The sequence below is a fragment of the Microtus oregoni genome, unplaced genomic scaffold (assembly GCF_018167655.1).
Source record: "Microtus oregoni isolate MIOR12 unplaced genomic scaffold, Mior012 000029F_ref0000214, whole genome shotgun sequence".
NCBI lineage: Eukaryota > Metazoa > Chordata > Mammalia > Rodentia > Cricetidae > Microtus > Microtus oregoni.
The window spans coordinates 11,445,928-11,468,194 of NW_024543088.1; the positions used below are offsets into that span (position 1 = coordinate 11,445,928).

General features: G+C 45.6%; 2 protein-coding genes across 3 annotated transcripts in view; one reads left to right on the forward strand and one right to left on the reverse strand.

Moving 5' to 3' along the window:
• Nucleotides 1-4,005: 4,005 nt before the first annotated feature.
• Nucleotides 4,006-7,475, reverse strand: LOC121465046 (renin receptor-like). The gene is made up of 2 exons (XM_041678216.1): nucleotides 7,118-7,475; nucleotides 4,006-5,266 (listed from the first exon to the last, which is right to left on the reverse strand). The coding sequence occupies exon 2, from the start codon at nucleotides 5,132-5,134 to the stop codon at nucleotides 4,079-4,081; it is 1,056 nt and encodes a 351-aa protein (XP_041534150.1). The 5' UTR covers nucleotides 5,135-5,266; nucleotides 7,118-7,475; the 3' UTR covers nucleotides 4,006-4,078.
• Tex26 (testis expressed 26) overlaps nucleotides 6,101-22,267 on the forward strand; it is a 32,237-nt gene continuing 16,070 nt past the window's right edge. The window contains exons 1-3 of one of the 2 annotated variants that reach the window (XM_041678217.1): nucleotides 6,101-6,179; nucleotides 13,553-13,637; nucleotides 20,594-20,759. In XM_041678217.1, coding sequence (XP_041534151.1) covers nucleotides 6,119-6,179; nucleotides 13,553-13,637; nucleotides 20,594-20,759 — 312 coding nt within the window. In that variant the 5' untranslated portion in view covers nucleotides 6,101-6,118. The remainder of the gene's footprint in view (nucleotides 6,180-13,552; nucleotides 13,638-20,593; nucleotides 20,760-22,267) is intronic. The other variant, XM_041678218.1, reaches the window with a different exon arrangement.

Sequence of the window (22,267 nt, forward strand, 5' to 3'; positions counted from 1 at the left end):
GTATGTAAAAGCAAAGAGCCTTTATTCTTACACAAGTTCGCAAACTCAGACTCTCCATGTATCCATAGTATTGGAGTGATCAGAGAGTCCTGAGCTCAGTTAGGGTTGGCTTTTATGGTAGCTGACATTTGTCTAGGGGTGTCCTGGTGAAAAGGATGGGTGTGTGCTGGCAGGTGATCCTTTCTACAATGGTTGGAATTTTAGGAATTTCCTTTGAATTTTCTGTTCCTGGCTGGTGCCTAGGTGGTCTCAGTTTGTGATCTTTCTTGGAACCAGGTAAACTACTGAGAGTCAGGCCTCTATTGAGCTTGCCATGGCTGGTCCTACAGAGGGGTCCTGTGAGTGAACGAGGGGCTGCAAACAGCACTAAGTTTCCTGCATGTACAGTGTTAAATGTTAGTTCAAAATTAATCATGTAACCCCAGGACCCCGAAAGCTTAGGGTGTTTATCATATAGAGTTGAATAGAGAGCTGGGTTATTACATAGATCTGAGCAAGGAGACCAGGTTATTACATGGTGATAAACAGGGAGTCAGGGTTTATGGTATCCATGGAGACAGTTATAGATCGTAATGATCTCTGGGTGAAGTTATGATGCACATTTTCTGCACACGCTGTACACACCCACACTCAGACCACCAAGGAAGGTTTTGCTATTTTCCTCTAAGCCTCAATCAGGAATGCTCCATTTAAAAAAAGGGCTATTTGATTTGCTGACTTGAGTTTCATAAAGATCTGGTAATGAGTTTTGGATTAGGGTTGGGGCAGAACTTCCGTTTTTGAAATGGGACTAAGCATACTTCTGGCACTTTGTACTTGGTATTTATGCAAAATGGTATTCCGGTGTTGGTGATTACAGAAATCAAAGTACTGGCCAATGCTGAGAAGAGCTGAAGACAGTGAACCCGGTAGCATCTAATATTCAGCCAAGATTTAATTCTTTATATAAAACAAACAAGCAAAACCATCTCATTAGTATGAAAATTTGCTTTTATCTTTCATAGATGGTAAAATTATATGCACAGCAATGACTTGTTTTAAAATAAAGTTCCCTGTGGTTATTAATAAATGTTTGACCTGTGTATCTGTTTTGTAAACCTTATACACCTAGCTTGCATAAAAATTTCTCTGGCACAGAGTGGTCACAAATGGAGAATAAAAAGTCAGACTCTAGCATGCATACACAGGTGGGCAGGTGGGTGGGCCAGCATACAGTAGCGTATTGGCCCTCACTGCATCCAATGGTTGGTACTGGAAATGAAGTTTGTATGTTTTTATACTTTTTAAAAACAGGGTCTCCTGTAACCCAGGCTGCCCTTGAACACACTATGTAGTAGAGGGTGATTCTGAACTCTTGGTCTGCTGCCTCTGTAATGGAAAAATAAAAATTGCTGCGGATCCCTGAGTAGCTTGCTGTGGGCTCCCCAGCAGGGGCAGGCAGTGGGCAGGGGGTCCCAAGAGCAGTCAGTCCAAGGCAGAGACTGCACATGAGACCATGCTGCAGGTCTCCGAGGTGAGCCATGTGGCAGTGGCGGCGGGTGAGAGACAGATAGGCATACCATGCAGAGTGAGGTTGGATATTTATTCAGGGGGTTATGGAGGAGAAGGGAGAAGGGGAGAAGAGCAGAGAGGCAGAGTGGGGGGGGGAGGTTGAAGCTGCCTCTCTGAGAGGAAGATGGAAAAGAGAGAGAACTCAGGCTGGAAGCTGAAAATCAGCTTGCCTCAGAATGGGGGAGGGAGTGGGCATGGCTTGTTTGTTAAAGAGACAGATCATTACATTCCCATCTCTTTTTTATAATAAAAAGGCGGGAGGTTAGGCATCACAGGTTAAAGGAATTGGGACGGTGGATTCTTCAGACTTCTTCCTGCTTATTTGTGGGCATTGTCTTTGGGCGGGGAGGGGGGGGACCTTTGCTGGGTACTGGTCACATCCTGGCATAGTTGGGCTCTTTGCTCCTGTCTGGTGTTTGTGGTGTGGAAATGTCTGGTGTCTCTTACACCTGTTTAAGGTATCGGCAGAACAGAGGACAAAGTTAAGGAAAAACAATTTTAGGACCAGGGAATTGAGGGGGATGTGTCTGACCTGTTTAAGGTGGCTCCTTCAATTCAGCTCCCTGGAGCTCACAAGAATTCTTTGGGTTTGTGAAAACAGAAGTTTTAGACATACACATTGTATAAACAGTAGCATATTTATGTCAGAATGACTGTGACAGATATTTTTGCACAATGAAAAGTATTTTTAAGACTATGGAAGGCAGCATGAGAGAGAAGTTTGATAACTTGTATTTGTTCTCGCACCTTTATAACTTGCAGATCTTGTATTTGTATTTTACTGAAATTTGTTTGGTGAGGTTGTCCTTTTAAACTGACAAAACCTCTCAGCTGTCAAACTGCATCAGAGATCTTTGAGAAAGATAAAATTTTACTTGAGTTACTGATTAAAAAACAACAGAGAACTTACTTGGTCAATACCTAGAGCTACTCCTCAGGGTCCTCCATGGTTGCTTCATGAAGGTCACATTTGCCTTTTGCTGTTTAGTGCAGGGCCTGCCAGACTCCAGAAGATCCTGTGGGCTAAGAAATCTGTAGGAAGACAAGCCTACCTTGACCTGAGTAGCTAGGCTGTCGATTCCAGCGATTCTGTCCACATCTGGAGATCTTTAATTTAAATGAAAGGCAATTTGCCCAGTGGTCAGCACTTGGCAGTTGCAGCGAATTGCAGATGGACGTTGTTATGTGCCCATTTGTTTTCTGTCTTCTTTGGAGGAAGTAGAGTGTTGCTACTAGGAGCCAAACTGTCCCTTTGTTATGAAAAGCTTTTTAATAATTAAATATTTAAATGTCATATTCCCCAGATCTCTGAGCAGTTGAGGGCTGTTTATTAGGTGTAACTACAGTATAGAATCTGCCTGGAAAGCTAGGTCTGAGCTTGACTGTACTGACTCTCAACAGGTAAGACTCACATTCATAAAAAGACAGAAAGAAGAAAAAACTGCTTGCAATAGGTTAACGGCAGAACTGACAACAGTAGAGAACATCTTAATATATTTTAAATGAGGAATGGATTAAATATAAAGTATTTTTGTAAGGAACTTAAAAGTACATACCAGTTTAAAACATGAGACTTACTGTTTTTGTAGTCTGGAATGAGATGCAATAAACAGACAATTATAATATATAACACTAAACATGGGTGTATTTAAGTTGAACACTCATACATAGAATAAACAGGAATTGGGCGAAGTGGATGCTCTTGGTGGGCCCTACCAAAGGCATGCCACTTCTCAAAACACACATGTAACAGAGTCAGCAAGAAGAATTTAGAGACAAAAACATAAGTAAAGCAGGGGACAAGGCAGGGTATACCTCAGTAAAGATGGGAGAACTTGATCACCTGACATGGCTCTCGGTTAGTCTGAAATCAACACAGTATTTTTAATGTTTTAATATCTCTACTAAATCACACAGATCACCAAACTTGCAGAAGAGATTAAAAACAGCTAACCTGCCAATCACACACACACACACACACACACACACACACACACTTCCAAAACTAAGCTATTGTATAAGCATATCCAGTATTTTTGGGCTACTCTTAGTTAAAACCTTCCCTCCTGTCTCAGAGATATTTACATCAGATTGAGACATTTACAAATAGTTCATAGTGAATAACAGCTGAACTAGGATTTATCTGTCCTGTGCAAGGAACTCAAGCATGTGAAAGCTTCTAAGAAACCCAGTGCATTCTCTAACATGAAACACACAACTACTCTAAATGGTTTATATTTCCTTCAGTGCATATTTCTAAACGTATTAAATGGAATGAAATTATGTTATTCCATGGCTATATCAACAATATTTGAACATCTATGGAATCTACATCACAATTCAATTGTGTTAACACTATAAACCACTCTAAGGAAACAACAGGCACACACAAAATAGAGAACAAAATGTATGTTTTCTTTAAAATAAATTTAAGGTATACCATCTACTTTAAACCATACTAAAAGATATACTTTAACAGAACAGCCAATTCCCAAAACCTGTTATCTAAGTGCAGCGTAAGGAAAACTCAATCCATCCGAATCTTCTGGTTTGTCATCCTGTAAATGATGCTATCATATCCAGGATCCATATTCCAAATGTTGTAAGAGGTGATGATCACAGCCAAGGCCAAGCCGATCATAATCCACAGTACCAAGTTGAAAACCACTGAATACTCCAATTTATACTTATAGGCAAGGTTATAGGGATTTGGGGCGGTCTCTTGTTTTGCCTCAAGGATGGCCCTTGACTTCCTCACAAGCGACGTGTCAAATGATTTGACAGTCACTAACTCTACCACTGCGTTCCCACCGTAGAGACTGTACATGTCATCTGCAAACTTCTGGAGAGCATCCACAAGGATCCTAGAGGCATCCCTGAATTGTTCAGAGTCTTCCCCATAGCGCCTCCCAAGTTCATCCAATCCCGCCAGCTCCAATGAATACAAGTCGGGAGAATGATCCTTGGCTAGATGCTTATGACAAGCCAACAAGCTGGAAATATCATGCAGCACTTGCAGTTCAGAAAGGAAGAGCAGGTCAGCTTCATTATTCCTGCTCAGAGAACTGAGGGGAAGAGAGTTGAGGACCGAGTTTTCTTGAAACAGACGAGTACGTAGTTGCCGTAATGTGACGGAAAGGTCTTCAAAAACAGAGTTTGCTTTCCCCACCATATCTGCTCTTTCCTCACTGGGAGCCCACTGCAAAACCACAGGAGTTTCTTCAGAAAATAAGGAGTGGATGGAATTCGCAACACTGTCGAGACTGAAAGGAACTGCATTCTCCAAAGGGTAGGAGAGGACACTGCCCGCGGGCAGAGCCAGTTTGTCCACTCCCTTCACCACCACCATAATGGTAGCCCGTGGCCGGTGGAACAGGTTACCCACTGCAAGCCCTGGCCAAGATAGGTCTTCTTTTACTGAGAAGCCCATGGACAATGCAGCCACGTCTGGGATTCGATCTCCTGGTATGGGCCAGTTTCCATTTCGGAAAACAACAGACCCTGGCGACCTTAATATGCTAAATTCATTCCCTAAGGTACCCATCACCTGCAAGGCCAGGAGAGCGACGACAAACACAGCCATGATGCCACCGGGCAGTAGCGGAGACAGGCTACACGAAAAAGGACGCTTGGACTCGAGGGAACACCGCGGCCCGACCGAGCGATGAGAGAGAGGAGAGAAGAGGGAGCTGGAAGCTGCCTCTCAGAGAGGGAGCTAGAAAAAAAGAGAGAACTCAGGCAGGAAGCTGAAGGCAGGAAGCTGAAGATCAGCTTGCCTCAGCGGATGGGGGAGGAAGTGGGCGTGGCTTGTCTCTTAAAGAGACAGAGACCATTACAGCCTCCACCTCCCAAGTGCTGGAAATGCAGTCCTGTGCCACCATGCCTGAACACCCCTTTGGACTTGTACACCCCCCCCCCCCAAAAAAAGCCTCAAGGCAAAATAAGCTTTTCTTTGTAATTAGCCTGACCCTAGTGTTTCCTGGCTTAGGCTCTGGGTTGACCCTAGCAGGGACCTGTTAGAGAACCTCCAAGCGCCTTTCCACTCATACTAGATCCTGCGCATGCAAATTTCCAGGCCTTCCTTGCCTACAATTGCTTGCACTGAAATTTATGAGTGGACACAAATGTGTCGTTGGGAATCTGGCAGTCCACTTTGGTGTTTTTAATACTTGAGGTATTCAATATTTTGAGGCAAGGCATCTCTTTCCGGATTTGGCCTCCTTCCTACCTTAGCCTTCTAATTCTGGGGTCACACTCACACGTGTACACCAGTACACAAGGTCTGAAACTAGCTTTCAGTTTGCTCCTGTTTGCCAGTACACAAAACAATGGCGTGGAAAGTATTGCTAGGACTAGAGAAGCCGGTGAAGGCCAGGGATACACCCCCAACCCACCCCTGTGAAGTATCTACCCTCTGGGCCGTGGGGCCAGAGCCTCGTTGGAAAGGAAGGCTGCCGGGTGTTTCCATAGCGACGCATCACAAAGGCACAGCTCAGAGGGTGGGGCTCCGAGCGGAGTATTTCTTCTGCCACGTTGGGGCTGGCGGGAGACAGCCTTTTGGGACAAGATGGCCCAATGTTGTGACAAGGCTCCGTGCCCCACTGAATGTGACCCCAAGCTCCAGTCAAGTAAGACTGCCCACGCTGCGGGACTGCGGGGCAGGGTGTGCCGTGTGTGCAGTGGGGGTGTCTGAAGTAGGTGGGGGTGTCTGAAGTGCTCTTTAGGGGTGTGCCTCGCTCTTAGAGGAGAGTTTAACCCAAGGAGGCACAAGTGAGTCAAAAGGACCAGGAAAAAACAAAACAGTGTCCTTGCAGAGATAGCAGGGTCGAAGACCAGTGAACAGAACCAGGGAAGCTTGGGAGGGAGAGAAGGAGCCAAGCTGGTTCTTTAGTCGTGGTCTGGCAAACAGCAAATACAGTGGGCCTGGGAGGGGAGGGGGAGAGGCGGAGTCTGTGGGCGGGGCGGCGGGAGGGGTGGGGGTCAGCGGCTCGGGGCTACTCTGTCTGCAGACAGCGCTGAGAGCGAGCTGGGCCTGTTTCAAAGGCGCTCTGCCAGGTGACAGATGGAAAGCTTTTCTCTGCGGTTCTTGTTTGCGGAGGCAGCGGGAGTTTACCAGCTCAGCGTTTTGCGTTCGCGGAAAGACAACCTCCCCGACTGTTAGCTGTGACACCAGCATCATGATTACTAACTGCACCGTCAGTTCCTCCATCCCTTACGAGCCATAATGGCCAGTTTCTGCCGTCTAGCCTAGTTGGTTATAGGGATGTGCAGATTCTTTAGAATTATGCTTCTAAGAGAACAATGAAGTGTGTGTTTACATTCCAGTCTTGTTCTCTGTAAAACTAAGAATGGAAAGTGAAAGCCAAAAAAAAAAAAAAAACAGTTCAAAAACATCAAATGTTCTCAGATTCTATGGGAAAGATGAGAGATGGAGGGGGGAAATCTCCCAGGATTCCCAAGGGGACTCCTTAATTCCCCTTTCCCTTTCTAAGTACTCCGTCAGGGTTCACTGCCCGTATCTGCCCTCCTTGTCTGGAATAGGTGAGGTTAGGAGTCCCCCTCTTACCTGGGTGATCATCCTCCACAGGACTTACCCTGCTGCACACACTGCCAGGGACGCTCCTCTTTGTCCCCAGCTCCAGATGTTCAGATGGAACTATCCAGCTGTTGACCAGGCCGTTTCATGTGTGTCCCTGAAGGGCCTCTACCTCAGCCTGAACAAAATCCCGTTCCTGTTCTCCTCGGAACCTTCCAGACACTGAGAGTGTAATGCCGAGGGCCCAGGCTGTTAGAGAAGGCGGCTTCGTTGGTACCTTAATTTGTTTACAGAGCTCTTTGATTCAGCCTCCACTTTTTTCTCCCGGGTCATCTTGACTCTGACCCTTCAGTCTGTCACAGCCACCACCAGCCCCACCTCTGTTGCTTATAAAGTCACGCTCCTAAAGGAGTCACCATGAGCCACTCTTTAGTCTTTGGTCCCCAAATAGATAGATGGTGCCGGTTTTTTAGTCACTCCCGTGACTAAGTGAGCAATTCTGGGGTACTGTACTCTTTTTCCATGGTTGCTATGCAAAACCACAGACTTAAAATAACTTCAATTTAGGAGCCCGCTGGCCAGATATAGATTCTAAGTGCAGGCAGGGCCTTGTGCCTCTGGAATCTCCCGGCCAGGAATCTTCCTTCTCTCCTTCAGTTTCTGCTGGCTGTCAGTAGTTGTTTTGTTTTTATCTATTTATTTTTGAGAAGAGTCTCACTAACTAGTCCAGCCTGACCTTGAATTCATGATCCTCCCTCTTCTGCCTCTGAAGTGCTCTGAACACTGGCACGTGCCACCACCTCTGCTCCTGTAAGCATTCATAACCGTGGACATGTCATTAAGTCTCGCTCCTGAGGTCCCAGGGTCTGTCACAGGGATACTTGCCTTGGCATTTAAGGTCCCAGAGAACAATCAGGATGATCTCCCCGTTTCCAGATCCGTGACTGCATGCTTAAGGATGTCCTCGTCTGAACACCGTCAGTTTCCAGGTTCCAGGATTTCGGACATAGGCCTCATCAGCACATGGGAAGTACTTATTACTTAGTGCATTTGGCCATCTGTCGAAAACCGTGCCATGTTGGGCTGCCGTATGTCAAAAGCCAACTTCAACATAACTCACATGTTCCAGGGTAGGAGCATAAGGATTGGAAATGTTAGGAACAGAGATATAGAAGAACTAAGACAGAAACATAGAACAGCATTGGGACATTCAGCGAATACTAAATTCCTCTCGTTTATTCTTCCATATGCTTATATACTTCACTCCAAAAGGGGAGGGGGAGGCAACAGACTTCATTAGCATGACACAAGGAATAGACTTGAATTCTCCAACCTTTGGTCCAGGTAAAGCAGATCTCCTTCAACACTCAAAATACTAATTAACCACACCCTAGGCCAGACTCTCTAATTTATTTACTTTGAAAGAGCAAAAGTAATCTCAAACTCTCTGATCTTCAGACAAGGTGGAATAGGCTCACATTTCCGGGTCTCTACAGTCATCAAACAGAGTGAGAACTGACAGGTGCAGGGCTGGAGGAATGGTTGAGCAGCTAAGAGCACTGACTGCTCCTACAGAGGACCTGGGTTCAGGTCTCAGCACCCGTGTGATGGCTCACAACCAACTACTGCTCTGATTCCAGGGAATGCAACAGCCTCCTGGCCTCTGTGGGCCCCTGCAGGCACCTGGTGCACACAAACTCACACAGGCACACATATACACATAAAAATAACAAAAGAATCATCTGTTAAAAAGAACTATTAGATGTTGTTAGGACCTGTGTAGTCAGACTTTGGGCTGCCAGCTCCCAAATAATGACACAGAGACTTCTTATTAATTATGAAAGCTTGACATTAGCTTAGGCTTGTTCCCAACTAGCTTTTATAACTTAAATTAACCCAATTATTAATTATATAATTTGCAGATTACATATATATTATAGAGTATGTATAACCTATAGATTATTTATATAATCTACATTCTGCCGTGTGGCTCGTTACCTCTCCTCCATACTGTGCGTCTGACTTGCTGTGCTCACTGGCAAATCTCACATGCCTCAGATTCTTCCCAGAGTTCCTATCTCTGTCTGGAAGTCCCATATATCCTCTTCTGACTAGCTATTGGTTGTTCAGCTCTTTATTAAGCCAATCAGAAGGTGCCTTGGCAGAGAGACACATCTTCAGGGTGTACAAAAATATCATTCTACAACATACCTGCCTTATAAGCCTATGTAAACATACTAGGCAGTTTCATGGGTGTCCCAGAAGAGCCTCTACTTCAGCCTGTGCAAAAACTTATATCAACATATCAGATTGTTGTGAAAACAAAATAGTATACATAGAAAACTTTGTATGGTTTAGTACAATACACACATTAGTCACTATTTAATAATATAATAATAACATATAGTTTATCTTTTTTTAGACAGGGTCTCACTGTGTAACCTGGGCTAGCCTAGAACTCTTTGTATAGATTAGGAAGCTTTCAAATTCAAAAAAGATAAGAGTGTCTCTGCCTCCTGAGGACTAGGATGCAAGGCCTCTGCCTCTGCACTCTGATTAACACTATTAACACAACCATGAACACCTTGGGTAAGTCACCATGGTTACCAGGCAGGGTAAGGCTTTCTGAGATAGGCAATCAGCAGCTGGACTGTTTCTCCTCAGTTTAACTCACAATGGGCCTTTTGGTGCTTCAAATTCTAGCTCCCTCTGCACATCAGAGAAATGCCTTCTTCACATCTGTTTCTCTGTCAGAGCCCTATCAAACTAAACCACAACTCAAATAGTCTCCCTCCCCCATTTGATAAAATCCCTCTGGGATCTGACCTTGCCCCTCCTCCACATCTGAGCAAAAGGATGGCAACCTTCTCAGGGTGCCAGGGGAGCCTAGAATGTCAGCCCCCTGCTGAATCTGTGCTACTGTGACTCAACACATCTCCAGCATGTGCTTTTCCAAGCTGGGAAGGGGCTCCGTGTCCCAGTGTTGAGCACCACGTTTCCCACACGGGGGGGTGGGGTGGGGTTGGATGAACTAGAACTAGAGAAGAAAGAACTAATCAGGAGAACAAGGGCACCACAGGAGAGATGGGTTTGGAGCCACTGAGAAAGCCTTGGGGATTCCACCGACCTCTGAGAGTGCAGAAGAAACCAGTGACCTGCAAAGATTTCCCCGGAAACCAGTTTGTGGATGTTGTCACTAGGGATCATAGGATTCTCAAGTGAGGTAGAGGAGTAGCACCGTTTCCAGAACCTTTGTCAATGCGGATCAAGGCATACATGTACAAAACTGACAGATAGGATTGCAGTAAGAAGAGCATTGAACAGGAAACGGAGGTACGCTGGGAATCAGATGGGTATCCAAGAGCGCTGGGCTGTGCTCAGGTGGCACAGAAAGACGACCTTCTTGGCCTCGGGCCCTCAAGGCAGCCAGGCATGATGTTCCCGTCCCTCTCGTTCAGTAATCCATGTTGCCAGCTGCCGGTCCCCAGCTGTCCTTGGCAGAGGAAAGACCCCTGTAACAGGAACATGTGTCTGTGCGATTGACTGGAAGACACCGCCTGGAGCAGTTTCCCTGGGGTGTTCAAGGCGTATCTGGGTCTGATGAAAGCAGTCTTGCCTCTATACGAATGGACACACACATACACAAGAAATTCCAAGCCATATTCTTACGAAGTAAAAAAAGCAACCAATAATAACCCAGAACTGCAAAATGAGACCATGACTGAATTTTGACTTTACAGTGAACACCTCTGGAGGCACTATGCTCTGACATCATGTTTGGTACTGGCCCTACATACAACCCATTGTGAACTGCGAGAAAGGGGCTGGGTTACTACTGGGCAGGTAGTGTATGTAGTGTGGATATGATGGACCGCGAGTGGTACGCAGCCAAAGCTGGAGGGATCTGGATGGCCCGAGATTTTTATCACTGAACTCAAAATGGCATGCGGTTTTCAACTTACAAATCAATTTCTAGAGTTTTGCCTTTGAAGTTTTGGATGGTGGTTGACTAAAATACCCTTCATTAAAATTGTACATCAGGAAGACTGCTGTATTCTTAACAAATTTTGGGGCACTTTGCTGATGTAGGGAGCTGGTCTGATGACACAGAGTTGGTCTGTTGATGGAGAGGGCAGGTCTGATGATGTGAAGAGCTGGTCTGTGGATTTCCAGAGGGTTAGGGTCCAAGACTACCGTGTCATGGACCATGGCAGCAGTTTCTCTGCTGACACAGGAAGTTGGGCAGGTAAGCTCTGCTACTGCGGATGCTCACTGATAGGTCTCAGCATCCTTCTGGAGTCATTGGCTGACACAGGAAGTTGGGCAGGTAAGCTCTGCTACTGCTGATGCTCACTGACAATCTCAGCATCCTTCTGGTGTCATTGGCACTGTTTCCTCTGTCACCTGAAGTCCCTTTCCTTACCTTTCATGACACCACACGCTGGGTTTCTCCTGTACTAGCTGGCTGCTCTTTACAGCTCTTTCCCTGGGTTCTCTTCTCAGTCTTCAAGTCCAGGATTCAGCCTTGTAAGCTAACTTCCCAGTTGATTTACTTGTACTCACAGTTTCAGTAACACCCATGCTACAGAATTATAGTTATTGAAAAGGGTGAGTTATTATACCCCAGGTAAGTCACTGTAAGACACTGAATTAAGCAAAAGATACCTTTCATATATGAGTTCACTTTTGGAAATCCAAACGGTGAGAGCCAAGTCCCACTGCCTTAGTTACTTTTCTATTGTGGTGACAAAACTCCGCCACCAAGGTTACTTATAAAAGAAAGCATTGAATTTGGAGGCTTGCTGTTCCAGAGGGTTAGGGTCCAAGACCATCATGTCATGGACCATGGCAGCAGGTGGGCAGCATGGTGCTGGGAGCAGTAACTGGGAGCTTACAGCTGATCCACAGATGGGGCAAGAAGGAGTGAGGGGAAAGAGAGGAGAGAAAGACACTTGGCCTGGCATGGGCTTTTAAAACCTCAAAGTGTGCCCGCAGTTGGCATACCTCCTCCAACAAGGCCGCACCTTCTAATCCTTCTCAGACACTGCGAACTGGTGACTAAGCATTCAAATATATGCCTGTGAGTGCATTCTGACTCAAACCACCACAGGCATTATGTCTGTTTACACGTATGCATATATTTCAGCAGATGATCACACGTCCATGTGTGCATGCCAGGGGAGGCAGAGACACGGTTCCATGGGGCTGCCTTCAGCATCCAATGAGTTACCTGAAAGGCAAGTCCTAGGAGCGCCACTGCAGAAGGCATTTCAATGAGCAAGCATATGATGAAGAGCTGGAATTTACTTAAGACACTTCTAACATGGACCTTAAGTATCAGGGTTAAAAGAAAGAGAGGCACTTAGAGAAAGAACGAGACATATTCAAGTGTGGGTATGGGCTTCCCCAGGGAGCCCCAGCTTCACTGTCTACAGTGAGCTCATACACATGATCCCATGGCTTTCTAAGTTACGGTATTTCAAAGGTGTAATTTACAACATAATTTAATGATTAAGAAAAGCCTAAAATTTAAATAAAATCTAAAAATTAAGTAAAGATATATATGCAAGCTTACGTATTTCTTACATCAAGAATTTCTGGGGGAGTTAAAACTTTAAGGTAGTTTTTATGTTGTTTAAGGTGGTTCTGTGTGTGTAGACTTAAGGATGGGTGAGGAGATCTTATACAGTAAACTTCTGGCTCTAAGCTCTTGTTGTCTTTAACACCCTTGTTTGAAGTCGCTTTGGTAAAACATGCCTGTTCTCTGCAGGCAAAAGTCCCTGTTTCCTCTTAATTTTATTTGTATTCGGCCTCATACAGATGTGGAACACAATAGGTAGGACTGCTAATATGGACTGGCAGGAAGGAAGACTGGGGAGAGGGTGGCTGTGGGTATGAGATGAAGAAGCAAGAGGAGATGCCAACTTGTGTCCATATTTTCTTAACATGGCACAAGTTGGTCACTAAAATATAATAGGGGCCACTTGAAGGTAGAACTCACGTCAACTGCCTTCACACTGTTGAACAAACACCTTAGAGTTGTTAAGATAGCGTGTATGTGGGGATGGAGGCCCCCTCAGTGGTTAAGAACTCAGTGGACCCAAGCTCAGTTCCTCATTGGGTTGTTCAGAATCATCTGGCCCTCTTCTGGCCTCTTCAGTCACTAGCTCATGTGACATATGTTCACACGTGCGTGCATTCACACACACCTAAATTGAGAAATAGCACATACGAATGCTCAGGAGAAGCGACTAGCCTGTTATAATGTCGGCACAAACCCGATAAATAAGTCCACCTTCCCCTTCCTACTGAGACCATCAATTGACCCTTACGGTTCATTGGACCCTAAGATGGAATTACTGTACAGATTTTCTTTCTTTTGCGGTCTAATTTTAGTTATGAAAACAACATCTGGTTGAGGTATTCTGCTTTGCCACATTTCAAATCACCCTGGTGTCCTTTTAGCAGGTGACACCAACTGGGATTCCTATGCTACCACCATGAAGACAGCATTCACGCCTAAAGCAGGAGCAGTGGCCAATTTAATACGGTAAGTGTCCGCTTGTGTCACATCCACAGACCCTTTGCAGCTTGACTTTGTCTTTTATGGATCAGAACCCAAAACGAGTAGAAATAGCAACTGGAGACACAGGTAGAGTAGGGCCTACCATCCACTCTGCGGTTATCTGCTTATCTTGAGAATCCTCCACCTTTCAAAATTCAGCCAGACTTTTTTTTAAGAAAGCCAGAAAAATCCCCCACTTGTTCTTCCCAATGTCGCTGAACACTGTGGGTTGCTGTAGGCCCGTGTTGACAGACATTAGAAATGACTCGAGCACCTCCCATAGACTACAGCAGGCAGGCAATGCGGTGGCTGCTGAGTGCATGGATGAGTGCATGGGAGGACATTTGTCACCGCTATCATCTGTGCTGTCCTCTGCCTCCACTCTCCCAGTTACTGCAGTGTTGGCTTGCAGAGCTTCTCCTCTAGATGCATGTGGACTGAAGGCTGTGGGTGTTTTTGACCACTTCTGAGTTCAACGGTGTGTGTGCGTGTGTGCGTGCATGTGCGTGCATGTGCGTGCATGTGTGCATGCGTGTGCATGCATGTGTGCATGCATGTGTGCATGTGTATGTGTGCATGTGTGTGTGTGCATGTTTGTGTGCGCATGTGCGTTACTTTTCTGTAGCCATGATGGAAGTAAGAGCTTAGTTAAGCATATGGTTCCAGAATGTTAAGGAGGTGAGAGCAGGCAGCGGGAGCAGGAAGCTGAGAGAGCATGTCTTCACCGCGAACCAGATAGAGAGCAGTCTGCAAGTGGCTAAGCGATGAGCCCACCTTCCCACCGAAATGTATTTCCTCCAGCAAGCATGCGCCACCTAAGGGTTCCATAACCTGCCCAAACGGTGCCACTGAGTGCTGAAATACCCTGAAATACCCGAGCTTATGGAAGACATTTCTCATTTAAACCACCACGGTGACTGAGCGGGAGGGGGGCAGTCCTGTCTTTCGCTGCATGACCCTCGATGGGTCTCCATGGCCTGTGCTCACTCTGGGAACCGATTCTATGAACAAGAATCAGCCCTTTAGAGTTGATCCTGGGAAGTCAGGTGAATTATGATCAAACTTCCGGCTTGCACTTCTTATCTCTGCCGCCCAGGAAGGCATTACACTACTCGTGCCTCGGTTTACCTGTCTGTACAAAGGGTACGATGATCCTCCTTGCCCAGCGATGGAGGGAATTCTCAAGCTACTCACAGAGCAATTAGTTCAAAGATGTTAGTCATTTTCATTTATAGACAAATAAAATAACGGGTAGATCTGCAGCAGCCCAAGACTGCAGGACTCCTAAGGTCTGAGCTGCCGGATGTCCCACTGAGCTGGGGAAGTCATCGCTGTCCTCTCCTAAGGAGTATGCCAGGTCCACGGGCTCTGACAGTTGTCTAAAGAGGGAGCGTTTGGGATGAAAGCCAGAACCAGAGGCATCCGGTGATTTTTCAAATTCACATATTTTTAAAGTTTTCATAGCTGCAAAGGATGATACTTCCAGCCCGATCGAAACATTGATATTTCAAAATAAGCTTTTAACCATCCTCAGTGGGTACTTCACATGCCTTAGCACACTAATATTAACTGGAGCTATCTAAAAAGCTCAGGTTACCCTCAAGTCCACCCCCCTTTCTTTATCTCTCAAGGATTGCCTTTTTCCTTCTTTTTTTTTTTTTCCCGAGTCAGGGTTTCTCTTCCTTTTTCCTTCTTAAGTGCTCTATTTTTCCACAGATGCTCCTCCTGTTGTGACATGTTTATTTCTCTCTTATTGTTTCCCTTCTTCCTTTCCTCCCCACAACCCTTTTCATGTAACGTCCCCCTTTGCTGTCTCTCAAATTTATGGCCCCTATTTATTTAATTATTGTTTCATATATATGTGTGTGTACATATATATATATTTCTCAATATGTAACTACAACCTGTTTAGTCCATATAATATTGCTTGTGTGGACATGATTTCATGGTTGACCACCTGACGTTGGGTAACCAACTAGTGTGTGCTTCCCTGGAGAAGGTTATTTCTCCCGTTCTCAGAGTTCTGTAGCTGTCTGTAGCCCTTTGTCTAGGGTTGAGGCCCTGTCGGGTTTCTCTTCCACGTTGGCGTACCTATTGGTGTCATCCTTGTTCCGGTCTTGTTTAGGCAGCCATGTTGGTGAGACTTCACAACTGTAGCTTCACTGATGTTTTTAGGAGACGCAGACTCACAGCGAACTTACCGTTCCTCTGGCTCTTCCAATCGTACCATTCCCTCTTCCACAGTTACCCGTGAGCCTCAGGTGCAGGGGTTGCATTGCAGATTGGTCAGCTGGGACGGTTATCCCTGAGACTCAGGTGCAGGGGTTGCATTGCAGATGGGTCAGCTGGGACGGTTACCCCTGAGCCTTAAGTGCAGGGGTTGCATTGCAGATGGGTCAGCTGGGACAGTTATCCCTGAGCCTCAGGTGCAGGGGTTGCATTGCAGATGGGTCAGCTGGGACAGTTACCCCTGAGCCTCAGGTGCAGGGGTTGCATTGCAGATGGGTCAGCTGGGACAGTTATCCCTGAGCCTCAGGTGCAGGGGTTGCATTGCAGATGCGTCAGCTGGGACGGTTACCCCTGAGCCTCAGGTGCAGGGGTTGCACTGCAGATGCATCAGCTGGGACGGTTACCCCTGAGCCACAGGTGCAGGGGTTGCATTGCAGATGCATCAGCTGGGACGGTTACCCCTGAGCCTCAGGTGCAGGGGTTGCATTGCAGATGGGTCAGCTGGGACAGTTATCCCTGAGCCTCAGGTGCAGGGGTTGCATTGCAGATGGGTCAGCTGGGACGGTTATCCCTGAGCCTCAGGTGCAGGGGTTGCATTGCAGATGGGTCAGCTGGGACAGTTACCCCTGAGCCTCAGGTGCAGGGGTTGCATTGCAGATGGGTCAGCTGGGACAGTTATCCCTGAGCCTCAGGTGCAGGGGTTGCATTGCAGATGGGTCAGCTGGGACGGTTACCCCTGAGCCTTAAGTGCAGGGGTTGCATTGCAGATGGGTCAGCTGGGACGGTTATCCCTGAGCCTCAGGTGCAGGGGTTACATTGCAGATGCATCAGCTGGGACAGTTGCCCCTGAGCCTCAGGTGCAGGGGTTGTATTGCAGATGGGTTAGCTGGGACGGTTATCCCTGAGCCACAGGTGCAGGGGTTGCTGTGAAGATGCCTCAGCTGGGGCGGGGCACCACACAGCTACTTGCTCTTTGCGTTTTTGATAGACTATAGTTTTATGTAATGGTCTCTGTCCATGGCAAATGTTTTTTCTTGTGAGAAGTGAGACATATACTTGTATATGAAGATTTGGAGTTAGGAACCACAGAAAGAGAGAGAGAGAGAAACAGGCAATGTTTGTCTTTTGGGGTTGGAGTCACCTCACCCTCACCCAATAAGATCTTTTCTATTTCCACCCATTTACTTGCAAAGTTCATGATCTCATTTTTCTTTACACGCTGAATAGTATTCCACAGTGTATATATACCACATTTTCTTCTATCCATTCTCCAGCGGAAGGACATTTAGGTTGTGGAAGCAATTTATCGATCACCCTATTATACTTCTTTGTAACTGAATATATTAATTGGAAATGTTTTAAACATTATCTATGACCTAAAGATTTGAGTTACCACTGTTATTTTAAGCACATAATTGTTCAAAGCAATACATATGAAGCTTATAATAAATATATTATTTATAAGACAATTTATATATTATATATGAAGTTAATAATTAATAAATTAAAAGTACTTTTAGAGGAACTGTGTGCTGAGATAACTGAGCTTATGCATCCAGCCTCCTGTGTCGATTTTAGGGTGATAGGGCACCTGGCGTCCGCGTCTTTCCAACGTACAGATGCTAGGACCCAGAAAAATGGTCCATCTATAAATGAACAGATTGTGTGTGTGTGTGTGTGTGTGTGTGTGTGTGTGAGAGAGAGAGAGATCCAGTGCCAGAGTGTCATCTAGATGCCCGAAGTCCCAAGGAGACTGTTACTGACTGATCTTTTGATGACTTGGCGGGGAACACCTCCCATTTTATTGAAAGCCAATGACATGGCCTCTCATCCATTCACTGAGATAGCCCTGTTGTCAAAGTCTGGGAAACAAACAGTTCCCCCGAATCAAAGAGCGACTGAATTATGCCTATTCTTCTACTCCGATGTAACTTTAAAAATGTTATCTAATGCAAGACGGACTTGGAAAACAGAAGCAGGAGTTTTGACAAATGTGTTTGGGTAGATTTAAATTTTTTTAATTCATGTTTATTTTATGTGTATGGATGTTTAGCCTGTGTTTATGTCTGTGCCCCATGTGCTTGCCTGATGCTGGAGGAGGCCAGAAGGGGGCTCTGGAGCCCCCAGAACTGGAGTTACGGGTGGATGTCAGTGTCATGCAGGTGCTGGGACCTGAACCCAGGTCCTCTGCAAGAGCAGCTAGTACTCTAACTGTCTCTCCAGCCTTTGGCAGAATTTTTAAAAGAGAGGCTTACAACTCTCTCCTACTTTAAATACATTTTTGTCTAAATCTTGGAATCAAAACTTTAGCTTGTGTGGTTTATGCAATCTTTGTGTACCTGGTCAAATCAGTTTTTATTGCCAAAGATACAAAACTATATTATTTCCCGTTAAGACAAGATCTACCTACACTTATTATTCACATAAATGCTAATATGTATCTTAAGGAATATTAAGAGTAGTATTGAAAAATAAATCATGGAATAAATTTGTGTAGACAAGAGAAGTATAAAACAATATAAGTTTCACATGATTAACTATAGTTAAGTAACCAAAAGAAAGAACCAAACCATGTATGTTTCCCATAAACAGAGGAGTATTGGAGAAAACAATGCTGGCTGGGTGTGGTGTCACATGCCTTTTAATCTCTGTGAGTTCAAGGCCAGCCTGGCCTACAGCGCGAGTTCCAGTCTGCACAGGGCTGTGTGATGGGACCCTGTCTCAAAACAAACAGCCGGGTGATAGTCCCTAGTTAAGTGTGTTGGTGTATAGAACACCATGCTAAATTTCTGAGAATAAATAACAAAGTCAGAGTTAGCCAGGCAAGGTGTCCACTGCCTGGAATCCCAGCACTCAGGAGGCTGAGAAAGATGGCTGGTTTGAGGACCAGGCTGTCTGTCTGTCCATCTGTCTGTCTGTCTCTGTATCAGAAACAACTTCACTGATTTATAACACAAAAGAATTGACTACAGCACAGTGAATATTCCAAACTGTGATTAGATTAAAAATAAGGTGAAAATATCTTGCTGAGCGATGAGCCCAAAACCTGAAAGATATCAAACAACATGAGATTCTTAAGAACCAGGTTTGTGTGCTAATCTTGAGAAGTACCACGGCCCAGAAAAGTCTAGTTCTATTTAAAGTCGGCAGCAGCAGCTTGTGCAGCTTCCTGCGTTCAGTCTCGTCTTCCTCTCCAGCTAATGACATTTCCCAGGGATTTTTTTGGTGCAGTTGAAAAACAAATCTTTAAATATGTGAGGGGGAGAGCCATTTAAAGTACCCTGTATGCGCTGTCGTCTTCGCAGAAGCCCTCCTCCCCCTCAAGACTGATGGACATTTTATAGCCGTTAGAACACGAGGATCCAGATGTCGTTCAGCCAGGCTGCCTCTGGTTTGAGAATCTGTAGCATCCGGTTCTGCCTGTGGTACCCAGGCCCCAGCGCCATCCTTTACTCTATAGAAACACCTGCCACAGAGGATGAGTTCTGGCCAAGCGTGGAGGCCGAGTGATAAGCAGACTTCCTTGAAAGCTCTCTGACCAGGATTCTCCTAGTGACTGCCTTTCTCTCCCTTTCATGTATTTCCTGTAATTCCATAACTAAAGGTTTCAGTTGATTCTTATTTTGTATTCTGGCAAAAAAGAAAAAAATACTTTATGGGTGGTGGTATAAAATGTCCAGGAGCACACAGTATCTGGCGGTGATATCTCATGATAATATCACGTGGGGGTGATTCCTGGAGATGGTGCCATGGGTGGTAACAGCTGATGATGATATTTGGTGTCCTCTTTTTGAGCTGAGTTACAGTGCTGGCAGCATGCATTTCACTGGGGACTTGCACATGGAAGAATATCCAGCCTGGAGAGATGGCTCAGTGGTTATAGCACTGGCTGCTCTTCCAGGGCACCTGTGTTTAGTGCCCAGCAACCACATGAGATCCTCACAACAGAGGATCGATGCCCTCTGCTGGTCTCCTTAGATGTCATGTGTGCCATACAGGCAGGCCAAATACCCATGCACATAAATGAACAGGAATGTTTAAAAAATAGCAATATCCCAATTCCTACATCTTTCCCTTTAGCCTGTAAGAATATTTCTCTAGAGAGATGTTTCTCTTTACCAGTTATCCAGATGCATCAATAATCTTTGTACACAAGTACCTGTGACTCTTTTAAAACACTAAGATAGATTTTAGACTTATTCTTCATTTCCTTTTATGTCACTCTCTTTTTTGTTGTTGTTGTTTTAAGTATCAGCCCAACTTAGAGAATTGATTTTATTAAGGGACTCTGAATAATATTAAATAATATCTGGCAAGTCTTAAGCCAGCAAATCTTTAATAAAATTGTAAAATGCATACAATAATTTGACATGTGTGTCATTGTAGGATGTGGTACTTAGTCTCTTTGATGGTTAATGTTGTCATCTTGATAAAACCTAGCATCACCTGGGAAACAGGTTTCGAGGGAATGCCTGAAGGGGATGACGCTGGTTGCATTGACTGAGGTGGGAAGGCTCACCCACTGTGGGCGGCACCATTGCTACGTGGCTGGCTGCTTCCAGCCCCTGCCACCTTGACCGCCCTGCCATGGTGGACTGTGCTCTCGGACTGTGGGGCAGAAGAGATTCTTTCTCCCCGGGGTTTTTGTCACCATAACAAAAAAGGACACCAAGACAGTCCCTTACTCTAATCTCTACTTCTTGTTTTTATAGTCCAAAGAGCACCCGAAGATTGGGATACACCTACTCACTTAGTGATCCTATTCTGAATCAGACACTTTACAATGACGAATATTCTTGGAAAACATATGCGAAAGAAAAAATGATAAAAAGTGGGACTTCAAGAGGAATAAGGACCCATAAAGCGCATCTTGGCCAAGTAAGATACCAGCTACTCATCTGTTGGATTTAACACTGTCTTAAACCTGTAAGAGCCCTCCAAAGACTGCCCGTCTGTCTGCAGTGGTGAACGCCATGCTTCTCTTTGGACTGCCTTTACAGTCTCACGTCCCCCCTATATCTAGTCCCTAGAGTTCAGAGATCTTAAAAACTGAAATGCTATATTCATGTAACATAAAATTAGCCACTACAATGGACAGTTAGTACATTCATGTCATGGTGTGCCTACCATCGCTATCTTATAAAGTGTCTTCTTCATCCCAGAAGGAAACTCCATGCCCATTAAACAACCACTTTCGTTCCCTATTCCCTTACCCTGGCACCCTCCAATATGCTCCAAGGGAGACTTATCATTTTATGTGTATGTGTTTTGCCTTTATGTATGTGTACCACGTGCACGCCTGGTACCTGCAGGGGTCAGAAGAGGACACCACATGCTCTGGAAAGTGGAGTCACAGATGATTGTGAGCCTCCGTGTATGGGTAGGGAATTAAACCGCAAGAACAATAAGCGCCTCTAACTACTGAGCCATCTTCCCAGCCCCTCTCCCATCCACTCTGAGCCCTATGCGTTACCTACTCCTGGATAATTTTTATGAGCGATCATGTAGCGTGGGTTTTGTTTCTGGTTTCTTCAACTTAGTATCTCTTTCTGGGGCTCCCCGTGTGAGAGCAGCATCAGGAGCATCCACGGTTGACTAATATGCTGTGTGTGTGCCGTGGTTTTCCCATCTGTCTATCCGGCAATCTATCTTTGGATTGGTTCCCCCTCTTGGTTATCGTGGCGTAGCACTGTATGAACAGGTATGTACCGGAGTGCCTGTGGTCCAAGTTATGTTCTGAACACTCAGTCCATCCTGCTCTTTATCACTGTTGCTTCTCTTTAGAATCCCCTCTTCTGCCCAAAGGGAGACTCCCTTCCGTCTCTTCCTGGCTCAGTCCAAAGATCTACCCCTCGCTTCCCCACCAGACAGAGGTCACTGATCCTCCGGCTGTGTTTCCTTGGCACCGCCCATTCTCCCATCACAAAAGGCTCTGTTGTAAAGGGTTTCATTACCCGGAGGGCTGCCTGGGTTGGAGCTATCTATGGGTGTCCGGTAGATGACAAGGTGTGAGAACGGATGATGCTGATGGCTAAGAGGGAGGAGAGGAAGGCCCCGTTCCCATTCCTGACTTGTCTGTCTAATGCTGAAGCAGCAGACTGTGCTGGATGGACTCCGTGCCAGGGTTAAAGAACAGGAGATGGGAAGACACACTGGTCGGAGGTCTGTCCGGCAGGTAGATGAGCTGAAGATGTAGACTTGAGGCTCAGAAGAACAGGCATCATGCCACATTTGATTTGTCTTCTCTCGGCTTCCATTGACTCAGCCATTAAGAGCACTTGATGCTCTTGCAGAAGGTCCAGACTCAGTTCCCAGAACCCACATGACAGTTCATAACCATAATTCATAATTCCAGTTCCAGGAGACCTGGCACTCACTTCCGGTCT